This window comes from Dromiciops gliroides, chromosome 1, assembly GCF_019393635.1.
Source record: "Dromiciops gliroides isolate mDroGli1 chromosome 1, mDroGli1.pri, whole genome shotgun sequence".
In the NCBI taxonomy this organism is placed as follows: Eukaryota; Metazoa; Chordata; class Mammalia; order Microbiotheria; family Microbiotheriidae; genus Dromiciops; species Dromiciops gliroides.
This window is the reverse complement of record NC_057861.1, coordinates 61209085-61230295: the sequence shown is the minus strand read 5'-3', so window position 1 is coordinate 61230295 and position 21211 is coordinate 61209085. Positions and strand designations below refer to the sequence as shown.

The 21211-nt window shown below is 37.9% G+C and overlaps 1 protein-coding gene across 1 annotated transcript; it reads left to right on the top strand.

Annotated features, from left to right (window-relative positions):
• The first annotated feature begins 9263 nt into the window (after nt 1–9263).
• LOC122734639 (olfactory receptor 7D4-like) lies at nt 9264–10202 on the top strand. Its single transcript, XM_043975603.1, has one exon. It carries the CDS (start codon nt 9264–9266, stop codon nt 10200–10202), a length of 939 nt encoding a protein of 312 aa, XP_043831538.1.
• Nucleotides 10203–21211: the final 11009 nt, after the last annotated feature.

Below are 21211 nucleotides of genomic sequence, written 5' to 3'. Positions count from 1 at the left end.
ATAAACATGAAAGAGAAGTCATAAGTGATTCCATAAGGTTGAATTGTTTGCTTTCCTACATTGGAAGCTGATACTTGTAACTTCTAAGAGATATGTTATTTGTTATTATTATTAGGGCAATCAGAAGGAGAATACATAGGTATGAGTTGATTATTTTAGGATAATATCTAAAAATAAAATTAAGGGGTGAGAAATAGGAAAACACTGGGAGAAGAGGGTAAGAGAGGTAGAATGGAGAAATTTATCTTACATAAAAGAGGCATGAAAGAGCTTTTATAGTGGAGGGGAAGATGGAGAGGGAAGGTGAAGGATAACATTGCAACCTTACTCTCATCAAAATTGGCTCAGAGGGAATATTATATATATATACTCAGTTGGGTATAGAAAGCTATCTTACCCTTTAGGGAAGTAGGAAGGGAAAGGGATAAGAAATGGGAGATGTGATAGAAAAGGGGGTGGATTGAGGGAGGTAGTAGTCAGAGACAAAACACTTTTGAGGAGGAACAGGGTGAAAGGAAAGAGAGAGAGAAGGATAAATAATGAGAAAAATAGGATGGAGGGAAATACACAGTAATCATAACTATGAAAAAAATTACAGCAAGTATCTCTAATAGAGGCCTCATTTCTAAAATATATAGAGAACTCTGTCAAATTTATAAGAATACAAATCATTCCTCAAATGATAAATAACCAATGGTGTGAATAAGCAGTTTTCAGATGAAGAAAATAAAGCTATCTATGGTCATATTAAAAAATGCTATAAATTACTATTGATTAGAGAAATACTCAGATTGGCTTATATGAGAGAAAAAGAAAAATAAGAAATGTAGGAGAGGATATGGGAAAATTGGGACACTAACACATTGTTGATGGAGTACTGAAGTTATATAACCACTCTGGAGAGCAATTTGGAACTATGCCCAAAGAGCTATAAAACTATGAATACCCATTTAACCAGAAACACCACTACTCAGTCTGTATCCCAAAGAGATTTTTAAAAAGGTAAAGGAGCTATGTGTACAAAAATATGTATAGCAGCTCTCTTTGTGGTGGCAAAAAAATGGAAATCACAGGGATCCCACACAATTGGGGAACGAACAAGTTGTCGTATATGATTCTCATGAAATACTATTATGGTATAGGAAATGATGAGCAGGATGCTTTCAGAAAAAAAATCCACTGGGAAGACATATGAATTGAGGCAAAGTGAAGTGAGAAGAACAAAGAGAACATTGTATACAGCAACAGCAATATTGTATGATGATTTGTGAATACCTCAACTATTCTTAGCAATATAATGATCCAAGACCATTCCATAGGGCTGATGATGAAAGATGTTATCCCCCTCCAGATAAAGAACTAGGGAGTATGAAGGCAAATTGAAGCATACTTTAAAAAATATAATTTTTTTGCCTTTGTTTTGTCTTTTTTCCCTATAACAAGATATGGAAATAATAACATGGAATAACATAGCAATATGGAAATATGTTTTGCATGACTGCACATGTATAATACATCAAATTGCTTTCCTTCTCAAAGAGATGGCAGGAAAGGAGGAGAATTTGGAACCAAACATTTTTTAAAATGAGTGTTAAATTATTTTTATATGTAATTGGGAAAATAAATATTAAAACTATAGACAGCAAAAAATCAAAATAGGAATGCAACTAAAACTCCCCTGAAAAGAAATTATTTAGAACTAATTAAATGCCAAAATAAAAATTCTGAAAATTAAAGAGACTAATAAAATGGAAAATTAAAAAATAAATTAATAAAACAATAAGTAATATAAAAATAAAATAGATAAGCCATTAGATGACTTTGTTTAAACAAGAAAGTTTAAAACCAAATTATAAAAAAAATGAAAAAATTCACAAAACAGAAGAAATAATGAAAATTATTAGAAACTATCTGCCAATAAAATGATTAAGTTAAATGAAAACCAGATTTGTAACTATACTAACTACAAAGCAGATATCATCACAATGTTTTGGAACTGCTTTAAAAGTAGGTCAATCAATAGAATAGATTGGGTACACAGCAAAGAGAAGCAAAATAAGCTTATAGGCTTGTATTCCAATAAATCCAAGGACCTCAGCTACTGGGGTAAGGACTTATTATTTGACAAAAACTGGAGAGCATTCTGATAGAAAATATTTTGATCAACACCTCATACCACATACCAAGAGTAGCTCTAACTAGATATATGACTTAGATGTAAAAGGTCACATTATAAACCAGTTAGAGGATTAAGGAAGGAATTACCTTTCATACCAACAAACAGAGGAAGAGTTCATGACCAAACACGAGAGAGAGGAATGAAGAAATAAAATGGATAGTTTTGATGATATAAAATAAAAAATTTTTCCACAAAATTTCCCACAAAAATATAATTAAAATTAGAAAGGAAATGGTTTATTTGGAAAAATATTTATAGCAATTTATCTGAGAAAGGTCCTATTTCCAGGATACATGAGGAGCTCAATTCAAATTCTGAGTAAGAGGCATTCCCAATTGATCAATGGTCAAAGGATAAGAGGAGGCATTTTTTAAAGGAAGAAATCTAAAGGCACAATATAAAAGAACCCTCCAAATCACTATAATTAGAGAAATGCAGATTAAAGCCTAACAGATTAGCAAAGTTGTCAAAAAAGGGAAAATGAAAAATTTTGGAAGAGCCAAAGAATAATGGGTACATTAATGAACTCTTGATGGAACCACTAATGCCAGTTCCACTAATTCCAATTCCAAGAATTTTCCAGGCATACTGGAAAGCAATTTGGAACTATTCTTCCAGAGTTACTTAGCTGTGCATACCTTTTGACCCAGTGATAGTACTCAGTACAAGGCATAGATAGGTCTTGTGTATCAATGAAAGGTTAAAGAAAGAGGAAAAGGACCCCCATGGATAAAAATTTGCTTGTAGTGACAATAAACTAGAAATTAAAGGAGTGCCTATCAATTGGGGAATGATTGAACAAAATATGGAATAGGAGTGTAATGGAACACTGATGTTTCTTAAGAAATAAATGGATATTTTCAGATAAATTTGAGAAGATTTGTATCAACTGATGCAGAATGAAGTGAGCAAAACCAGAATTCTGATCAATGCAGTAATCAACCACATTTCCAGAGGCCTTATTATAATGAATGCTACCTAATTCTTGATAGCTCAGACATGGACTCAGAAGTGAAAATGAGACATATTTTTGGACACAGCCAATGTAGAAATCAGTTTTACTTGCCTATGCATATTTGTTAATAGTTTCATTTATGGTGGAAGATGAGGATAAATGCTTGCTAATTAAAAAGTTGAAATTAAAATTTAATACAAATATTAAAAATATCAAAATCTAGAAAATGAATATGACATGATCTTTACCACTGTTAATAGTATACACATTAATGAAATGACAGAATCTTTGAAATAAATAGGTGCTATGTTACAAATGGATGATGCTTCCTTGCTATTCATCACTCTGCAAAAGAACTTCAGGATCACACAACAACAATAATTAAATAATAATAATAGGCAACATTTATATAGTACTGACCATGTGCCAGGTACTGTGCTAAATATTTTTTATCTTATTTGTTTCTCACAACAAGTCTGGAAGGTAGGTGCTATAATTACCTCCATTTTACAAATGAGGAAACTGAGATTAAGATTAATTAATTAAGAGATTAAGTGACTGCTCAGGATCACACAGCTAGTAAGTGTCTAAAACCAGATTTGAACTCATCTTCCTGACTCCAAGGCCACTCTGCTTTATCCACCACGCCACTTAGCTGCCATGCTGTGATATGTTTGAGTTGACATTTAATGAAACACAAAACCAAATTTTATTTTGTTGAGAGTACTTTCTAATTCCAAAGTACATTCCAAAGCAATATCAGAGCGAGTATCCATGTAGCTTCAACAAACATTTCCTGATGTCATAGTTCCTATACACTCCACCATCATATCAGTCTCTAAACCTTCAATAATTTTGGCATGACCTTTCATCTTTTTTTTTTTTTGGTGAGGCAATTGGGGTTAAGTGACTTGCTTAGGGCCACACAGCTAGTAAATGTTAAGTGTCTGAGGCTGGATTTGAACTCAGGTCCTCCTGACTCCAGGGCTGGTGCTCTATACACTGTGCCACGTAGCTGCCCCATGACCTTTCATCTTGACCACTTCTGTCAACTTGTAAAGCTATGGAAATCAGGCTCACAAATTTTCATATGTAATGAGCCTAGTTCTCCATTTCTCTGGGATATATCCTTTTTCACAATGGGAATGGGCACAATATCTACCCTATACATGTATTTTCAGAGTCCAAGAGCAATATCTGTACCCCCAAATCAGGTTCTGGGGAGAAATTGATCCTTGTTTTTCTTTCTGTCCTTTATTTAGAGAGAAAATTGAGGTTTAAAGAATAACTAATCCTGCTTCTGTAAGAAGACATAGAACCCAGTTCTCAGACCTAAGAAGACAGCACTGAAGAATCTCCACCAAGTTAGGGGTATGAAGGAATTGAAGTAAACCTCCAGCCTTGAAGCTGGTGTCCCCAAAACAGGGGCTTGGTGGAAAAAGTTACTTTCTCTGAAATGACAGAGAATCCATAGGGCATGTGTTTCAACTCTAACCTGAGCAGGTATCTCCTGATAGGATTTATGGGACCACTAGATTAATTTAGCTCTATGAATGAGATTATGGATCTTCTAGTGTAAGATTCTGACTTTATAGATGATGAAACAGGTCCAGAGAAGTGAAGCAACAGTGATGGGACTTAAATATAGGTACTTAATCCAAACCCATTGCTTTCAAACCTAAAATTGTTCATCAAATATTAACTTGAAGAACTTAATGATTAGGAATGATTACTTTATGAGGTAACTCATTGGTTTTTAAAGGCAACATGCACCTAAGAAATATCTAGTCCAACTCTGTCAACAAAAGAGTGATCATTCATCCTTTGGTTGGAGACCTCCAGTGATGAGAGTGCTCACTGGCTCCAAGGAAGCACACACAAATATTCAGAGGGTGTGAGAACCAGAACAACTTGGAGATCACTTAATTCATTCCCTAGACATAGAATTATTCCTGACTCCAGCAACCCAGAGTCATCAAGTCTCTGCTGGAAGATTTCCATGTTGGATTCCATTGTCATATAGGTCTCATTATTAGGAAGTTTCCTTCCAGGACTTCCTGCCCTTCAGGGATTTGAATTACTCAGGGAATGGAATGAGAATTACATGATTTTTCTAATTAGGAGCTATGGGGATTCAGCCTTGAAAACCTCAGAAACTTTAAAATATTTCTTTTATTTCCCTCCTGTCCTCTAAACCCACAGATAATTTGTCACAGGACAGGGAAGAGTCTACTTAACCTCCTAGAGACAGTCCTGAAGGTAGAGGCCACCTGTCTTACCTCTTTCAGGATGCAGAGCTGCTATCTAATTTGCCTTTCTTTACAAAAAATCAGGATGAAAATAAAGTCACCAAAAATTTCCCCTCTGTGATGTCCTGTAAGTATAATGCAGAGAGAGAGAGAGAAGGGAAGGAAAATATGGGAATGGGGAGGCAGCTGACTTTTCTTCAGAGATTTAGGGAGATTATACTAATCTTGGCAAAACCCAAATAAAGTTCAATCCAGGCTGTTGTCCAGCTCATTCTGAGGCATACCTGAATCTCTAAAAGCCCAAACCCCAGCACACAGTTCAGCCCATGGGTAGGTGGAAGGTTAATGAAATGTGGAGAAAAAGGAAAATGGGGAGGGAAGAGGATTGGGAATATCAATTTATGTGCCTCTTTTTGTGCCAAGCACTGTGCTAAGGGCTTTTTACGAATATTATCTCATTTGATCCTCACAACAATTCTATAAGATAGGTGCAGTTATTATTAGTCACCATTTTACAGTTAAGGAAACTGAGGCAAACAGATATTAAATTACTTGCTTAAGGTCACACAGCTAGTAAATGTCTGAGGCTGGATTTGAACTTGGGTCTTCCTAACCCCAGGCCTAGCACTCTATGTGCTGCCAGCTGCTGAATCTGACAGATTCAGAATCAAAAGACCTAGGTTTAAGTCCTAGCCCTGCCACCAAATATCTTGAGGACTTTGGCTTAATTGCTTATCTTCTCTGGACTGTAGTAAAAAATGGGTTGATATTTGCTCAGTTATTCGTGTGCATTGTTATTAAGGGGCTTAGCAGAAGAGCCAGATGAATTGCTCAATGTCAAAAGCAACAGTCCATTTTGTTCTTCACTATGTTCTTGTAAGCATCAAATGAGTTAATATCCACAGCAAAATTTAGTACCTGTAAGTCACCATAAAAATATATAGATGTCAACCCCTCCCAAAAACAAACAAACAAATATATAGCTGCCACTGCTGTTATCATAATAGAAGCCCAAATCCAGTGGGTTCCAGCCCATCTGAGCCAACCCTATTCCAAAGTCTAGGTCAAAATTCAGGCCAATCAAATCTCAGCTGCCCCTAAATGAGCCCAGTAAAGTTAGAGAGGGTCCTGGGCACCTGGGTACCTGGGTAGGTCATTCCATACCAAACATGGGTGTTCCCTGAGACCACTGATCTTTTACAGATTTGTAACAGAACTTATAGGCTGATCTTGAACTGCCCACAGGTCGCCTCCTGTGTACTGTAGCCTTGACAGGGGGCATGGAAGGACATATTCCATTCCCCATCAATGGTGATCAGGAAACTGAGGCCATTTACTATCAGCTGAAGAAAAACAGAGATAGAAATCTGGGGATGATTATGGAGGGGAATTAACTACTCCCAGTAGCAAGAAGAAAACTTGAAGAGCTCTAGGGGAGGACAAGAAAAAAGGATATTGAATGTTGGGGATTCTCATATACTTCATAGCACTGGTTTCCAAAATGGGGCTTGAGGATGCCTGGGGAGTCTTACAATGACTACAAGTAGATTGTGACTTGACTCCAAAGTGTGTGGTAATCAACCCTCTTTGCCATATGGCTATAACTCAATCTGACTCAGGTACACGCAGCAGCCAAAATTCCCTTTCCCTATCACCCTTCCTCCTATTCCTCAACATAATACCTTGGTCCCAGGATCATGTGTTGGCTGCCACAGGTGCTCCTTGGCAGTTGTACTCAGTGAGTATGTACCCTGCAGTTCCCCCCTTTTCATTTTTTTTAGGGGGAAAAGAATAAATAGCGTAGATTGAATAGGTGTGAATGGATTGCAATTACATTTTCTCTTCCCAAATCCACCAGTCCTCTGAACTTCCCTATTTCCAACAGGCTACCTCTATCCTTCTAGTCACCTTGGCTCATTGTTCTCTACTTATCACTCAATTTTAAATGCTCTCACAACAGTTTCTAGTGATCTCATTACTGACAAATCTAAGGGCATTTTCTCAATCCTCATCCTACTTGACACCTTCAGCATTTGGCATTGTCAGCCACCTTCTCCTGGATACTCTCTCCTCCCTGGAGATCCTCTCTCCTTCTTGATGGTCCTGGTTCTTTTGGTTCTTCTCCTACCTGTTAGCCCACTCCTTTTCTATCACTCTGCAGAAGCAGTAGCAAAAGCAGACTACACAGAGTGTCTCCTGACTCAAAGTCCAGAGCTCTTTTCTCTACCATTCTTGACAACGAAAAAGGTTTTGTTTAGAGCTATACTTTGTCAAAGCAAAGGATCAAAAAAGAGATAGGATTGTTAATTGAGATGGATTGAATGGTAACTGACAAAAACGTGGTGGCAGAGATGCTCAAATCTTATTTTGCTTTGTTTTTTTTTCTCTCTTAAGGAATACCTACTGCACTGGTCAGAATAAAAATGGCAAATAGGAAGTTGATACTCAAGATAAACAAGGATATAGTAAGAGAGTACCTAGTCACCCTTGATGAAATCAAGCCATCTGGTCCAGATGAACTACATCTTCCAATATTGATATGACAAGTCTATTTGACTATTGAGCAACTGAGTGATATTTGAAGGACCATGGGAGGAAAAGAGATGCCACAATAAATAGAAGAGCCAATGTTTTCCTGATTTTTCAGAAAATTGGAAGATAATAGAGTCTGAACCTCTAGACCAAGTAAGCTTGACTGAAATTCCTGAAAAGTTCTAAAATCAATCATTAAAGTGATGATTAATGAATATCTAGAAAAGAAAGAGGTAATTGCAAAGACCCATTATGGGGGAAGCTAGGTGGTGCAGTGGATAGAGCACCGGCCCTGGAGTCGGGAGTACCTGAGTTCAAATCTGGCCTCAGACACTTAACACTTACTAGCTGTGTGACCCTGGGAAAGTCACTTAACCCCAGTTGCCTCACTAAAAAAAAAGACCCATTATGGCATTTTTTTAGTATGGTCATACCAGACTAAACTTACATCCTTTTGTGACAGGGTTACTACATTGGTGGATGAGGGAAAGGTAATAGATATTGCTCACAGAGATTTTAACAGAATGTTTGGCAAAGATATCAAAACAATTCTTGCAAAGAAGATAGCTATTGATTGAATTATAGTGCAACTCATTTTGTTTAGAATTGACTAACCGTGCAATCTCAAATAGTCATTATTAATAATTCTTGTTGGTTTGGCAGAATGTCTTGAGGAATCTGTGCTTGGCCCTCTGCATTTGATATTTTTATCAGTGACTTGGAAAAATACATAGATATTAAGTATGAACTTTGCAGTTGAAACAAAACTATGAAGGATGGATAATTCATTGGATAGCAGTGGTAGGATCTTAAAAGTTCTTGATAGGCCAGCGTCATTGGACTGAATCTAAGAGGGTGAAATGTACTTAGGAAAAGTGAGATCTTAGTCTTAAATTTGGGTTAAAAGAATCAACTTCACAAGTAAGAGATAGGGGAGGTATGGTTAGATAGCCATTGATATGCAAAAGTTGGGGGGTATTTTAGTGGACTGTGGGTTCAATATGATTTAAAAGTGGGAAGTGGGAAGAAATAAATCTTTACCAACAAGCTCCATGAAAAGGAGCATAAGTTCCTTCCCCATAGTTCTTCCAGGATTAAGATGGGTCTCTAATGAGTTCTTTCGAGGCATCCTTTATGTCCTTGTTCCTTAGGTGATTGTCCAATTATAGTCTGTCTTATAGATGGGAAGGAATCATTCGTACTTCCACAAAGAGGATGTGGTAAAGCTGCAATTCAAGCCCAGGTGTTCTGAGTCTAAGTCTTAGACTTTCCCCCTATATGTCAGAATTGTTTGTATTTTCACTTAATACTCTTCTCCCATCACTCTCCCAGCAGAAAAACAAGCTACATGGGACCAGCCAACCAAACACATATCTCTGAATTCCTCCTCCTAGGATTTTCCGAGAACCCAGAGCATCAGCTGCCCCTCTTTGGGCTCTTCCTGGGCATATACTTGATCGCTGTGGGTGGGAACTTTCTCATCATGCTGACCATTGCTTCTGACTCCCACCTCCACACCCCCATGTACTTCTTCCTCTCCAACCTGTCCTTAGTGGATCTCTGTCTGGTATCTACCTTGGTCCCCAAGATGCTGGTGAACCTCCTGACACACAATAAGGCCATCTCCTATGCTGGCTGCCTCACCCAGATGTACTTCTTCATGGTTTTTGCTGGTTTAGACACCTTGCTCCTCACTGTGATGGCCTATGACCGCTTTGTGGCCATCTGTCACCCTCTGAGTTATGTGACCATCATGAGCCCACAATTCTGTGGCTTGATGGCTTTACTTTCCTGGATGATCAGTCTTCTAAATTCATTGCTTCATACTCTATTGGTGATGAAACTGTTGTTCTGTACAGAACATGAAATCCCACTCTTTTACTGTGATCTCACTTCAGTTCTTAAGCTTTCCTGTTCAGATACCCTCATCAATAACATTTTGGTGTATTTAACAACTGGACTTTTGGGTGTTCTTCCTTTTGCAGGGATCCTTTTCTCTTATACTCAGATCTGTTCTTCCATAATGAAGGTCCCATCCACTGGAGGAAAGTATAAAGCATTTTCTACTTGTGGGTCTCACCTCTGTGTTGTTTCATTATTCTATGGAACAGTTCTTGGAGTATATCTGAGTTCCTCGGTTACACAGTCTTCTTGGAAGAGCTCAGTTACCTCAGTGATGTATGCTGTGGTCACTCCCATGCTGAATCCCTTCATTTATAGTCTGAGGAACAAGGACATAAAGGATGCCCTGAGAAGACTCATTAGCAGAAGGATTTCTTCTCAGTGATAGGGCAGGGCTAAGTCTGAGATTATGGTACCAGTTGCTGTGCCCCAAAGTCTAGAAGTCATCAAGCTCCATTCCCAAACTTGAAGCCCAGGACTCCCCAGGGTCACACAGTCCTGGCTGTCTCTTATATTTTTGATTGTACCTGACATAGACCATCTGCTCCTGGGACTCTGTTTCCTGGTGCTTCCATGACATTGATAGTTTTACCTGCAAGCTTTGGTTTCATCCAAAGATCTGCTATTTTACAGTGGAGCTTTCTTTGGCAGGAAAGGAGAAACAATCAATCTGGATTTTAACCACTGGGAATGCTTTCTTCACTGTTGTTTGTCTTTCATTCTTAAAGAAGATCAATGACATCATCAGCATGATATCTTGACTTCCATGTTAATTAGATTTGAGTGAGGTCTTCCTGTGTAAAGTCATCAGCTTTCCTCCAGAGTTATTGGATTGCAGTGGCAAGACAAAGGTCAAGATGACTGGTGATTTAAGGTCTTTTTCAGGTCTCTGATCTCTCTACCAGCTCTAATCTGAACCCTTCCATATTGTAGATGTATTTCATGGGGTGTTGTGATAAAAATATTTATTGCCCCTGGGAAAACATTATGATGATGAATCCTTCTGTACTTAATTATACTGGTCCTTGGTCCACGTATATACAACCTATTTCCAAATTCATAGAGAAAGTTTCAATTAAAAAAAAGTTGGGTTGTTCTAGTCTATTGTCAAGAAGCTGATATCATCTCCACAAGAGAACAATTATAGGTATAAATATAAGATATTGTTATTAATTTTATTTTCACAATTATTATTGTCTTTGGTCCTTTTCTATCTTTATAGGTAAAGGATCATTTAACCTTTTAATTAGAAGGTATATTTGTGGATGAGTTAATGAATAAAGAATTTACTAAGTGCTACTGTATGGAAAGCATCGTGTGCACCAAGTGCTTGTATTCAAAGAGAAAAGTAAGACTTTGGTGCTCTTAAGGAACTCCCATTCTAATATGATATAACTTCCTACATACATTATGTATGGGAGTGCTTTCTAAGTTAAACATAAAACTGTGATGTAGTTGCAAGTATATTGGATTTGGAATAACAAGATCTGGGCAAATCTCAGCGCTCCTATTTATTACCTATGTGACCTTGTGCAAGTCACAAGCTCTATCAACTGTGATTCTCTCATCTGTGACATCAGAGGCTTGGACTAGATGAGCCCTAAAGTTTCTTTTGGCTCTAAATCCTATGATTTTTAGTGACAAGGAAATCACCTCTTTATTGGCTAGTGCAGCTTATTGTTGGACAGTTTGATTTATTCACTGGTACAGTTGACAATAAGAACTACTAAAAAATGAGCATGGGGCAGTATAGTTAGTCAACAACCATTAAACATATACTATGTGGAAGGCACTGTGCTAAGTACTGGGAATGCAAATATATGAAGGAAAAACAGTCCCTGCCTTCAAAGAGTGCATATTCTAAAGGGGGAAAACAACACATAAAAGGAAGCTGAAAAGGAGGGAGTAGACAAAGATATACCTATCAGGAGTATGGTAGGAAAAGTTTATAGTGCAGCCTGGAGAGGAAAGAAGATGTGACTAGCCTGGGTGCTATTAGCCTTCATTAAATGGAGGTTATGGGAAAAGCCATTTAGTCTTGAAGAGGACCATGACATTAGGAGGTGATTTCATGACTTATAGTGAATTGGATTTAAGTGAGGGAGGGCTGTGCAGTCACTAGCTTTACTCTCTCCTCCAGAGACATTGGGGTCCAATGGCAAGATATACATCAGAATGACTGGAGATGGCCCCAGATATTTGAAGCAATCAGGGTTAAGTGGCTTGCCCAGGATCACACAGCTAGTATATGAGATCAAATTTGAATTCAGGTCCTCCTGACTCCAGGACCAGTTCTCTATCCACTGTGACACCTAGAATATGATATTCTTGAGGTCAAACACAAGATTTAGGAGCTTCTATGTTTAAGGACCAAAGGGCCTAGAATATGATATTCTGGAGGGCAAAGGAGCTAGGATTATAACTCAGCATCATCTACTCAGCAAAACTGAATATAATCTTTTGGAGTTTAAATGGATATTTGATGGAATAAAGGACTTTTAAGCATTGCAAATTACAAGACCAGAGCTGAAGAGAAAATTTTATTTCAGTTATGAGACTCAAGAGAAGCATCAAAAGGTAAACTGTAAAGAAAAACACAAGGGATTCCATAAAGTTAAACTGTTTACATTGTTGATGGGAAGATGATACTTATAACTCCTAAGGATTTTATCTTTATTAGGGCAGTTAGGAGTATACACAGAAGGCATAGTTGTGAGTTGACTACGGTGAAATTATATATAAAAATAAAATTAAGGAGTCAGAGAGATGCACTGGGAGAAGAGGGAAGGGAGAGGTAGAATGAGCTCACTTATCTCACATGAAAGAGGTGTGAAAGAGATTGTACAGTGGAAAGGAAAATAGGAACTCGTGGCAGACAATGCTGGATCCTTCCTCTCATCAGAATTGGCTTCAAGAGGGAATAACATACACACTCAGGTGGGTACAGAAAGCTATCTTACCCTAAAGGGAAGTAGGAAGGGAAGGGGATAATAGAAAGGGGCACTGACAGAAGAGAGAACACATTGGGGAGGAGCTGGTCAGGAGCAAAACACTTTTGAGGATAGACAGGATGAAAGGAGATAGAGAAGGATAATCAGGGAAAATAGGGTGGAGAGAAATACACAGAAATCCTAACTTAAAATTTTTTTATATTGAGTTTCTTTAATAAAGGCCTCATTTATAAAACATATAGAAAACTGAGTCAAATTTATAAGAATATATCATTCCCCATTTGATAAATGGTCAAAGGATATGAATAGGTAGTTTGCAGATGAAGAAATCAAAACTATATATTGTCATATAAAATGCTTTAAATCACTATTGATTAGAGAAATGCAAATTACAACTCTGAGGTACTATCTCATATCTATCGTGTAGGCTGATATGAGAGAAAAGGAAAATCACAAGTGCTGGAGGGGATGTGGGAAAATTGGGACACTAAAGCCTAGCTGTTGGGGTTGTGAATTGATCTAAACATTCTGAAGAGTAATTTGGAACTATGCCCAAAGGTGATTAAAAAAGCAAGAGTAAAAAACTCTTTGACCTGGCAATAAAAATACTAGATATGGGGGCAGCTAGATGGCGCAGTGGATAGAGCACTGGCCTTGGAGTCAGGAGTACCTGAGTTCAAATCCGGCCTCAGACACTTAACACTTACTAGCTGTGTGACCCTGGGCAAGTCACTTAACCCCAACTGCCTCACTAAAAAAAAACCAAACCAAAACAAAAAAAAAAACCCAACTAGATATGTATCCCACAGAGATACAAAAAGGAAAAGGACCTATATGTGCAAAAATATTGATAATAGCCCTTTTTATGGTGGCAAAGATTTGGAAATTGAGGGGATGCCCATTAATTGAAAATGGCTGAACAAGTTGGGGCATATGACTATGAGGGAATACTATTGTACGATAAGAAATGAAATGTAGAAAGCCTTCAGAAAAACTGGAAAAGATTTACATGAACTAATACAAAGTGAAGTGAACTGAACTAGGAGAACAGAGAATAGCAATATGGTATGATGATAAACTATGGGTGACTTAGCTATTCTCAGCAATATAATGATTCAAAACTGGTCCAAAAGACTTACGATAAAAATGCTATCCACCTCCAGAGGGGGAAAAAACTGATGAAGAGAGAATGCATATCAAAGTCTATATGTTTTAACCTTGTTTATTTTTCTTGATTTTTGGTCTGCCTTTTATTTCACAACATGATGATATATAAATGTGTTTTGCATCACACCACATGTATAACCTATATCAAATTGCTTGCCTACTCAAGGAAGGAAGAGGGAAGGAATGATGTGAGAAAATTGGAACTCAGGGGCAGCTAGATGGTGCAGTGTGTATAAAGCACTGGCACTGGATTCAGTAGGACCTGAGTTCAAATCCGACCTCAGACACTTGACACTTACTAGCTGTGCGACCCTGGGCAAGTCACTTAACCCTCATTGCCCCACAAATTTTTTTTTTTTAAATATTGAGAAAATTGGAAATCAAAATTCTACACAATGTTAAAAATTGTTTTTACATATAATTGGAAAAAATAAAATACAAAACATTAAAAGACAGAAAGAAAACATCAATGATTTGCACATGCAACTTAAAGAACCTAGAAAACAATTATTTATAACCAATTAAATGACAGAATAAAAATCTTGAAAATTAAAGAAGAGATTAATGAAATTGAAAATTAAAAAATAAATTACTAAAGTTATAAGCTATATAAAAATAAAATGAATGTTATTATATGACTTTGTTTAAGAAAAGAAAGTTTAAAACCAAATCATTAGTATGACATGAAGAAGGAAAATTCATAAAACAGGAAGAAGAAACAAAGAAAATTATTAGAAACTATTTGCTAATAAAATGATCAACTTAAATAAAAGCCAAACTTTTAACTATACTAACTACAAAGCAGAAATCATCACAATGATTTGTCACTGCTTTAAAAAAAAGGTCAATCAATGGAATAAATTAAGTATGCAGCATACAGAAACAAATGAAGCTAGCAGCCTAGTATTCCAATAAATCAAAAGATCTCAGCTACTGGGGTAAAGACTGGAAAACAGTCTGATAGAATTTTTTTTTTAATCAATACCTCATACCATATACCAAGAGAAGCTCTAAATAGATATATGACTTAGATGTAAAAGGTCATATTATAAGCCAGTTAGAGGATCAAGGAAGGAATTACCTTTCATATCTATGGATAGAGGAAGAGTTCATGACCAAACAAAGGAGAGAGAGGAATGAAGAGATAAAATGGATAATTTTGATCATATAAAATTAATTTTTTCCAGAAATAAAACCAATACAATTAAAATTAGAAGGGACATGATTTATTAGGAAAATATTTATAGCAAATTTATATGAGAAAGGTCCAGTTTCCAAGATACATGAAGAACCCAATTCAAATTTTGAGTAAGAGTCATTTGCAATTGATCAATAGTCAAAGGATAAGGAGAGGCAGTTTTCTTTCTTTCTTTTTTTTTTTTTTGCAGGGCAATGAGGTTTAAGTGACTTGCCTAGGGTCACAGAACTAGTAAGTGTCAAGTGTCCAAGGTCAGATTTGAACTCAGGTCCTCCTGAATCCAGGGCCAGTGCTTTATCCACTGCATCACCTAGCTGCCCCCAAAAGAGGTGGTTTTCAAAAGAAGAAATCTAAGCCATCAGGCACCACATAGAAGAACCCTCTAAATCACTATAATTAGAGACATGCATATTAAAGCAACTCTGAGGTTTCACCCATCACATTATCAAAGTTATCAAAAAAGGAAAATGAGAAATTTTGGAAAAGCCAAAGGAAAATAGGCACATTAATGAACTGTTGGTGGAACCATATATTCCTGTTCCACTAATTCCAATTCCAAGAATTTTCCAGGCATACTGGAAAGCAATTTGGAACTATTCTCCCAAAGCTACCAGGCTGTGCATACCTTTTGACCCAGTGATACTACTTAATACAAGGCATAAATTGTTCTTGTGTATCAATTAAAAAGATTAAAGAAAGAAGAAAAGAATCCACATGGACAAAAATATTCAGAGAATCCCTGCTTATAGTGACAACAAACTAGAAATAAGGAGTGCCTATCAATTGGGGAATGGTTGAACAAAATATGGACCAGAAATGTAATGGAATACTAGTGTTCCATAAGAAATAAAAAAGTATTTTCAAAGTAATTTGGAAAGATATGTATCAACTGATGCAGAATAAGTGAGCAAAACCAGCAGAACAATCTGTACATTAATAGCATTGTATAGACAAACAACTCTGAAAGACTTAAGAACTCTGATCACTGTGGTGGACCCTTTCATTGCTCTGTGGGATAAGTTTCAGAAGTAGGTGTTGATGTTGATGATTCTCAGGCTCTGGAGGCACGGCCTGTGTGGGGCTGGATATGCATCATATCATTAGGTCCTTTCTTACCCTGGTACAGCAGACCTTTCCTGTTTCCCTTTTAGGCTGCCTTTGGCTGGAAAATGATCTCACTCTATTCTTTTGTGGGTTCTGCTACTCCAAGAATTGTCTTATGGAATTTTTTTGAAGGTATGTGGATGGATGATTTCAGTAGCTCCAAAAATTATAGCCTTTCCTCTGCCATCTTGGCTCTGTGCCCCCAAAACCAGGGAATTGGTTGAAAAATTTGCTTTCCTGCATTCTCTGAAATGACAGAGAATCCATAGGGCATGTGTTCCAATAAAGAGCTGAGCAGGAATCTCCTGATAGGATTTATGGGACCACTAGATTGATTTAGCCCTATAAATGAGGCTAAAGATCTTCTAGTCCCAGATTCTAACTTTACAGGTCTAGAGGTGTCAAGCAGCAGAACTGGTATTGAATATAGGTAAGTGGCTCTAAATGCACTGCTCTCAAACTTAAAAGTGTTTATCAAGCATTAACTTGAAGAGCTTAATGATCAGGAACTCACTACTTAATGAGGCAACTCATTGTTTTTTTGTTTGTTTGTTTGTTTTTTGCGGGGCAATGAGGGTTAAGTGACTTGCCCAGGGCCACACAGCTAGTAAGTGTCAAGTGTCTGAGGCCGTTTTTGAACCCAGGTCCTCCTGAATCCAGGGCAGATGCTTTATTCACTGTGCCACCTAGCTGCCCCCTAAATCATGTTGATTTTTTTTTTTTTTTAGTGAGGCAATTGGGGTTAAGTGACTTTCCCAGGGTCACACAGCTAGTAAGTGTTAAGTGTCTGAGGCCAGATTTGAACTCAGGTACTCCTGACTCTAGGGCCGGTGCTCTATGCACTGCACCACCTAGTTGCCCAACTCATTGGTTTTTGAGCCAAAATATACCTAAAAGCTATCTAATCTGACCCTGTCATTTCTTAGTAATTCTCTGTTCAATAAAACATAAAAGTTGTCATCCATTCTCTGCTTGAAGACCTCTGGTGATGAAGGAGTTCACTGGCTCCAAGGAAACACATACAAAGATTCAGAGGTTGTTAGAACCAGCACAACTCTGAGGTCACTTAGTTTATTACCTTAGGCATAGAAATAATTCTGTAAGGGGCAGCTAGGTGGCGCAGTGGATAAAGCATCGGCCCTGGATTCAGGAGTTCCTGAATTCAAATCCGGCCTCAGACACTTGACACTTAACTAGCTGTGTGACCCTGGGCAAGTCACTTAACCCCCATTGCCCCGCAAAAAGAAAAAAAAAAAGAAATAATTCTATAGCCATCAACCCAGAGGAGCAGGCATCAAACCTCTGCTGGAACATTTCCACATTGGGTTCCATTATCATATATGTCTCATTGTTAGGAAGTTTTCTGCCAGGACTCTTGCCCTTCAGGGATTTGAACTAGACAGGGAATGGAATGACAGTTGCATCATTTGTCTAATTAGGAGCTATGGGGATTTAGCCTTGAAAGCCCCAGAAACTGTAAAATGTTTCTTTTGTTCCCCATCTGCCCTCTGAACCCTCAGATAATTTGTTACAGGACAGGGAAGAGTCTACTTAATCTCCTAGAGACATTAATCCCTAAGGCAGAGGCCACATGTTTTACCTCTTCTAGCATGCAGAGCTGCTGTCTAACATGTCCTTTACAACAATACAGGACAGAGAGCAAATCATCAAACCTGTTCCCTCCATGAGGTCCTGTAAGTATGATGGAGGAAGAAAGAGAGAAAGAAGAAGGAAAACCATGGGAATGGGGATGTAGCTGATTTTTTTTCCCCAGAATTTTTATGAGATTCTACTAATAATCCCTGCTCAACCTACATCATAGTTCAATCCAGGCTGTTGTCTACCTTATTCATTTTTTTTGGTCTACCTCATTCTTAGCTATCAGGGATCCCTAAAAGCCCAAACCTCAGGACCCAGATAAGCCAATAGGCGGGTGGGAGGGTAATGAAATGTGGAGAAAAAGGAGAATGGAGAAAGAGGAAGAAAGGGAATATGCATTTGTATTGCCTACTAAATGCCAGGCGATATCTCATTTTATCCTCACAACAGTCCTGTAAAGTAGGTGCTATTATTATCTCCATTGTACAGTTGAGGGAACTGAGGCAAACAGAGATTATATGACTTGCTCAAGGTCATGCAACTAGTAAATGTCTGAAGCTGGATTTGAACTTGGATCTTCCTGACCCCAGGCACAGTGCTCTATGTACTACCAGCTGCTGAGTCAGACACTCAAAATCAAGAGACTTAGGTCTAGGTTCCAACCTTGCCACCAAATATTTTGAAGACTGGTTTAATTGCTTACCTTCTCTGGATGTTAGACATAAAATGCATTGATATTTGCTCAATTATTTGTGTGCATTATTTTTTTGTTTGTTTGTTTGTTTTTTCGGTTTTTTTGTGGGGCAATGAGGGTTAAGTGACTTGCTCAGGGTCACACAGCTATTGTCTGAGGCTGGATTTGAACTCATGTCCTCCTGAATCTGAGGCCAGTGCTTTATCCACTGCGCCACCTAGCTGCCCCCTGTGTGCACTGTTAATAAGGGGATTAGCAGGATAGTCAGATGAGTTGTTCAATGTTAAAAGCAATAGTCCATTTTGTTCTTTACCATGTTCTTATGAACTCATAAAATGAGTTAATGTCCATGGCAATAATTCTTAACTATAAGTCACCATAGAATTATATAGATGTCACTGCTGTTACCATAATAGAAGTCCAAGTCCAGTGGGGTCCAGCCCAACTGAGCCAATCCTATTCCAGAGTCTAGGTCAGAATTCAGGTCAATAAAATCTCAGCTGCCCCAAAATAAGCCTAGTAAGGATAGAGGGGGTCCTGATCTAACTCTCAGAGGTAGAGTCCTGGGCACCTGGGTAGGTCCTTCTATGCCAAATATGGGCATTCTCTGAGATTACTGATTTTACAGATTTGTGACTGAACTTATAGGCTGATCGTGAACTGCCCACAGGGACCCTTCCATGTATGGTCCAGCCTTGGCAGGGGATGTAGAAGGACTTATTCCATTCCAAATTATAGGTGATCAGGAAACTGAGGCCATTTACCATAAGATGAGGAAATCAGAGATAGAAATCTGGGCATGATGATGGAGGGGAATTTCCTACTCATAGTTGGAAGAAGAATGCTTGAAGAGATCCAGGGGAAGAACAAGCAAAAGAAGATTGGGCGATGAGGATTCTCAGTTATTCCACAGCCTTGATTTCCAAAATGGCACCTGGGATTCTGGGGAGTCTTGGGATGACTCCAAGTAGGCTGTGAATTGACTCCAAAGGGTGTGTACTCAACAGAGGGTGGGAAGATGGGATAAATACCACCCTCTTTCCCTTATGGTTTAACCTGACTCAGGTACACATGGTAGCCAAAATTCCCTCTCCCTATCACCCTCCCTCCTGTTCTCCAATGCACCATCTTGTTTTCAGGATCACATCTAGCTTGCCACTGGTGCTCCTCAGCAGGTGGGCTCTGGGTAGTCATCAGTGTGTAAATATTCCCCAATTATACCATTCTCATTTTTTCCAGGGGAAAAGAGTGAATAGCATAGAACAAGCAACCATGAATGAATTGCAATTACATTCTCTCTTCCCAAATCCAACCATGCTCTCAACTTTCCTCTTTTCATCAGGCCACCTCCATCCTTCTAGTCTCCCTGGCTTTCAGTCCCCTCATTATCCTTTATTTATCACTCAATTTAAAATTCTTTCAACAAAATTTCTAGTGATCTTTTAATTGACAAATCTAATGGTGTTTTCTCAATCCTCATACTATCAGACCTCTCTGCATTTGATACTGTCAGGCACCCTCTTCTCCTGGATACCCTCTCCTCTTGGATAATGTTCATCCCTCTTGGTTCTTCACCTACCTGTTAGGCCACTCCCTTACTATCCCTCTGCAACCATTCCTCAACAACAAGGTATATGTCAGCTTTTTTTAATAATATACATTCATAATAATATAGGTTATTTTTATTATTAAACTGAGTTTTATTTTTCCTTATAGCTTATTTTTTTTTAAATTGAGGAGTATTATTTTGGCTATTAAAAAATTGACCCGGGACAGCTAGGTGGCCTTGGAGTCAGGAATACCTGAGTTCAAATCTGGCCTCAGACACTTAACACTTACTAGCTGTGTGACCCTGGGCAAGTCACTTAACCCCAATTGCCTCACTAAAAAAAAAAAATTGACCCCACTTTTCTACCTAGAGCAAAGCTTCTTAAACTGTGCATCAGAGCCCCACATGGGGACATGTAACTGATGGTGGTCGTGAAACATTTGATAGTAAATGTTTGATTTGTATATGCATTTTACATACCTATATATCTGAGGTAGCATAAAAATTTCTCAGGCAAAAAGGGATCATGAAAGGAAAAAGTTTAAGAAGTCCTGACCTAGAGAATGTGAACTTTTATAATTTTTAAAAGGAATCTTTAGTTAGTCTCACATGTACCATCTGTAATTATGAAATGCAATTTTCTCCAGTTATTAGGTTAAATAGACCATGAAATGTATCTTAACAATAACATTCTATTTCTTCATGCTCTGAAGGACATCAGCCAACCTATAGTGTTACCCTTCCACTTTATCTCTCAAAATGTTGAAATGTAACTGAAATGTTAATAACAATAAAAATTCCATGTGTGTAGTGCTTTAAGGCTTAACAAGCAATTAAAAAACAGCCCTTGAAGATAAGTAGCATAATTATCATTGCTCCATTTTACATATGACGAGAGACTTTAAAAGTAAGTTGTTTACTATTGTTTAGTCTTCCTGATCCCTCAACCTTAAAAATTCATAAAATTTTATGGTGAAGGACACCTCTAGGAGGTGTCTATGCCAATTCCCTTATTTTACAGATGGGGAAATGGAAACCCCAAACGGGAGTTACTCATTCAATGTCACACAATTGGTTAGAGGGTTACACAGCTGGCACGTGAGCAAGCTGAGATTTAACAGTAAATTGTCTG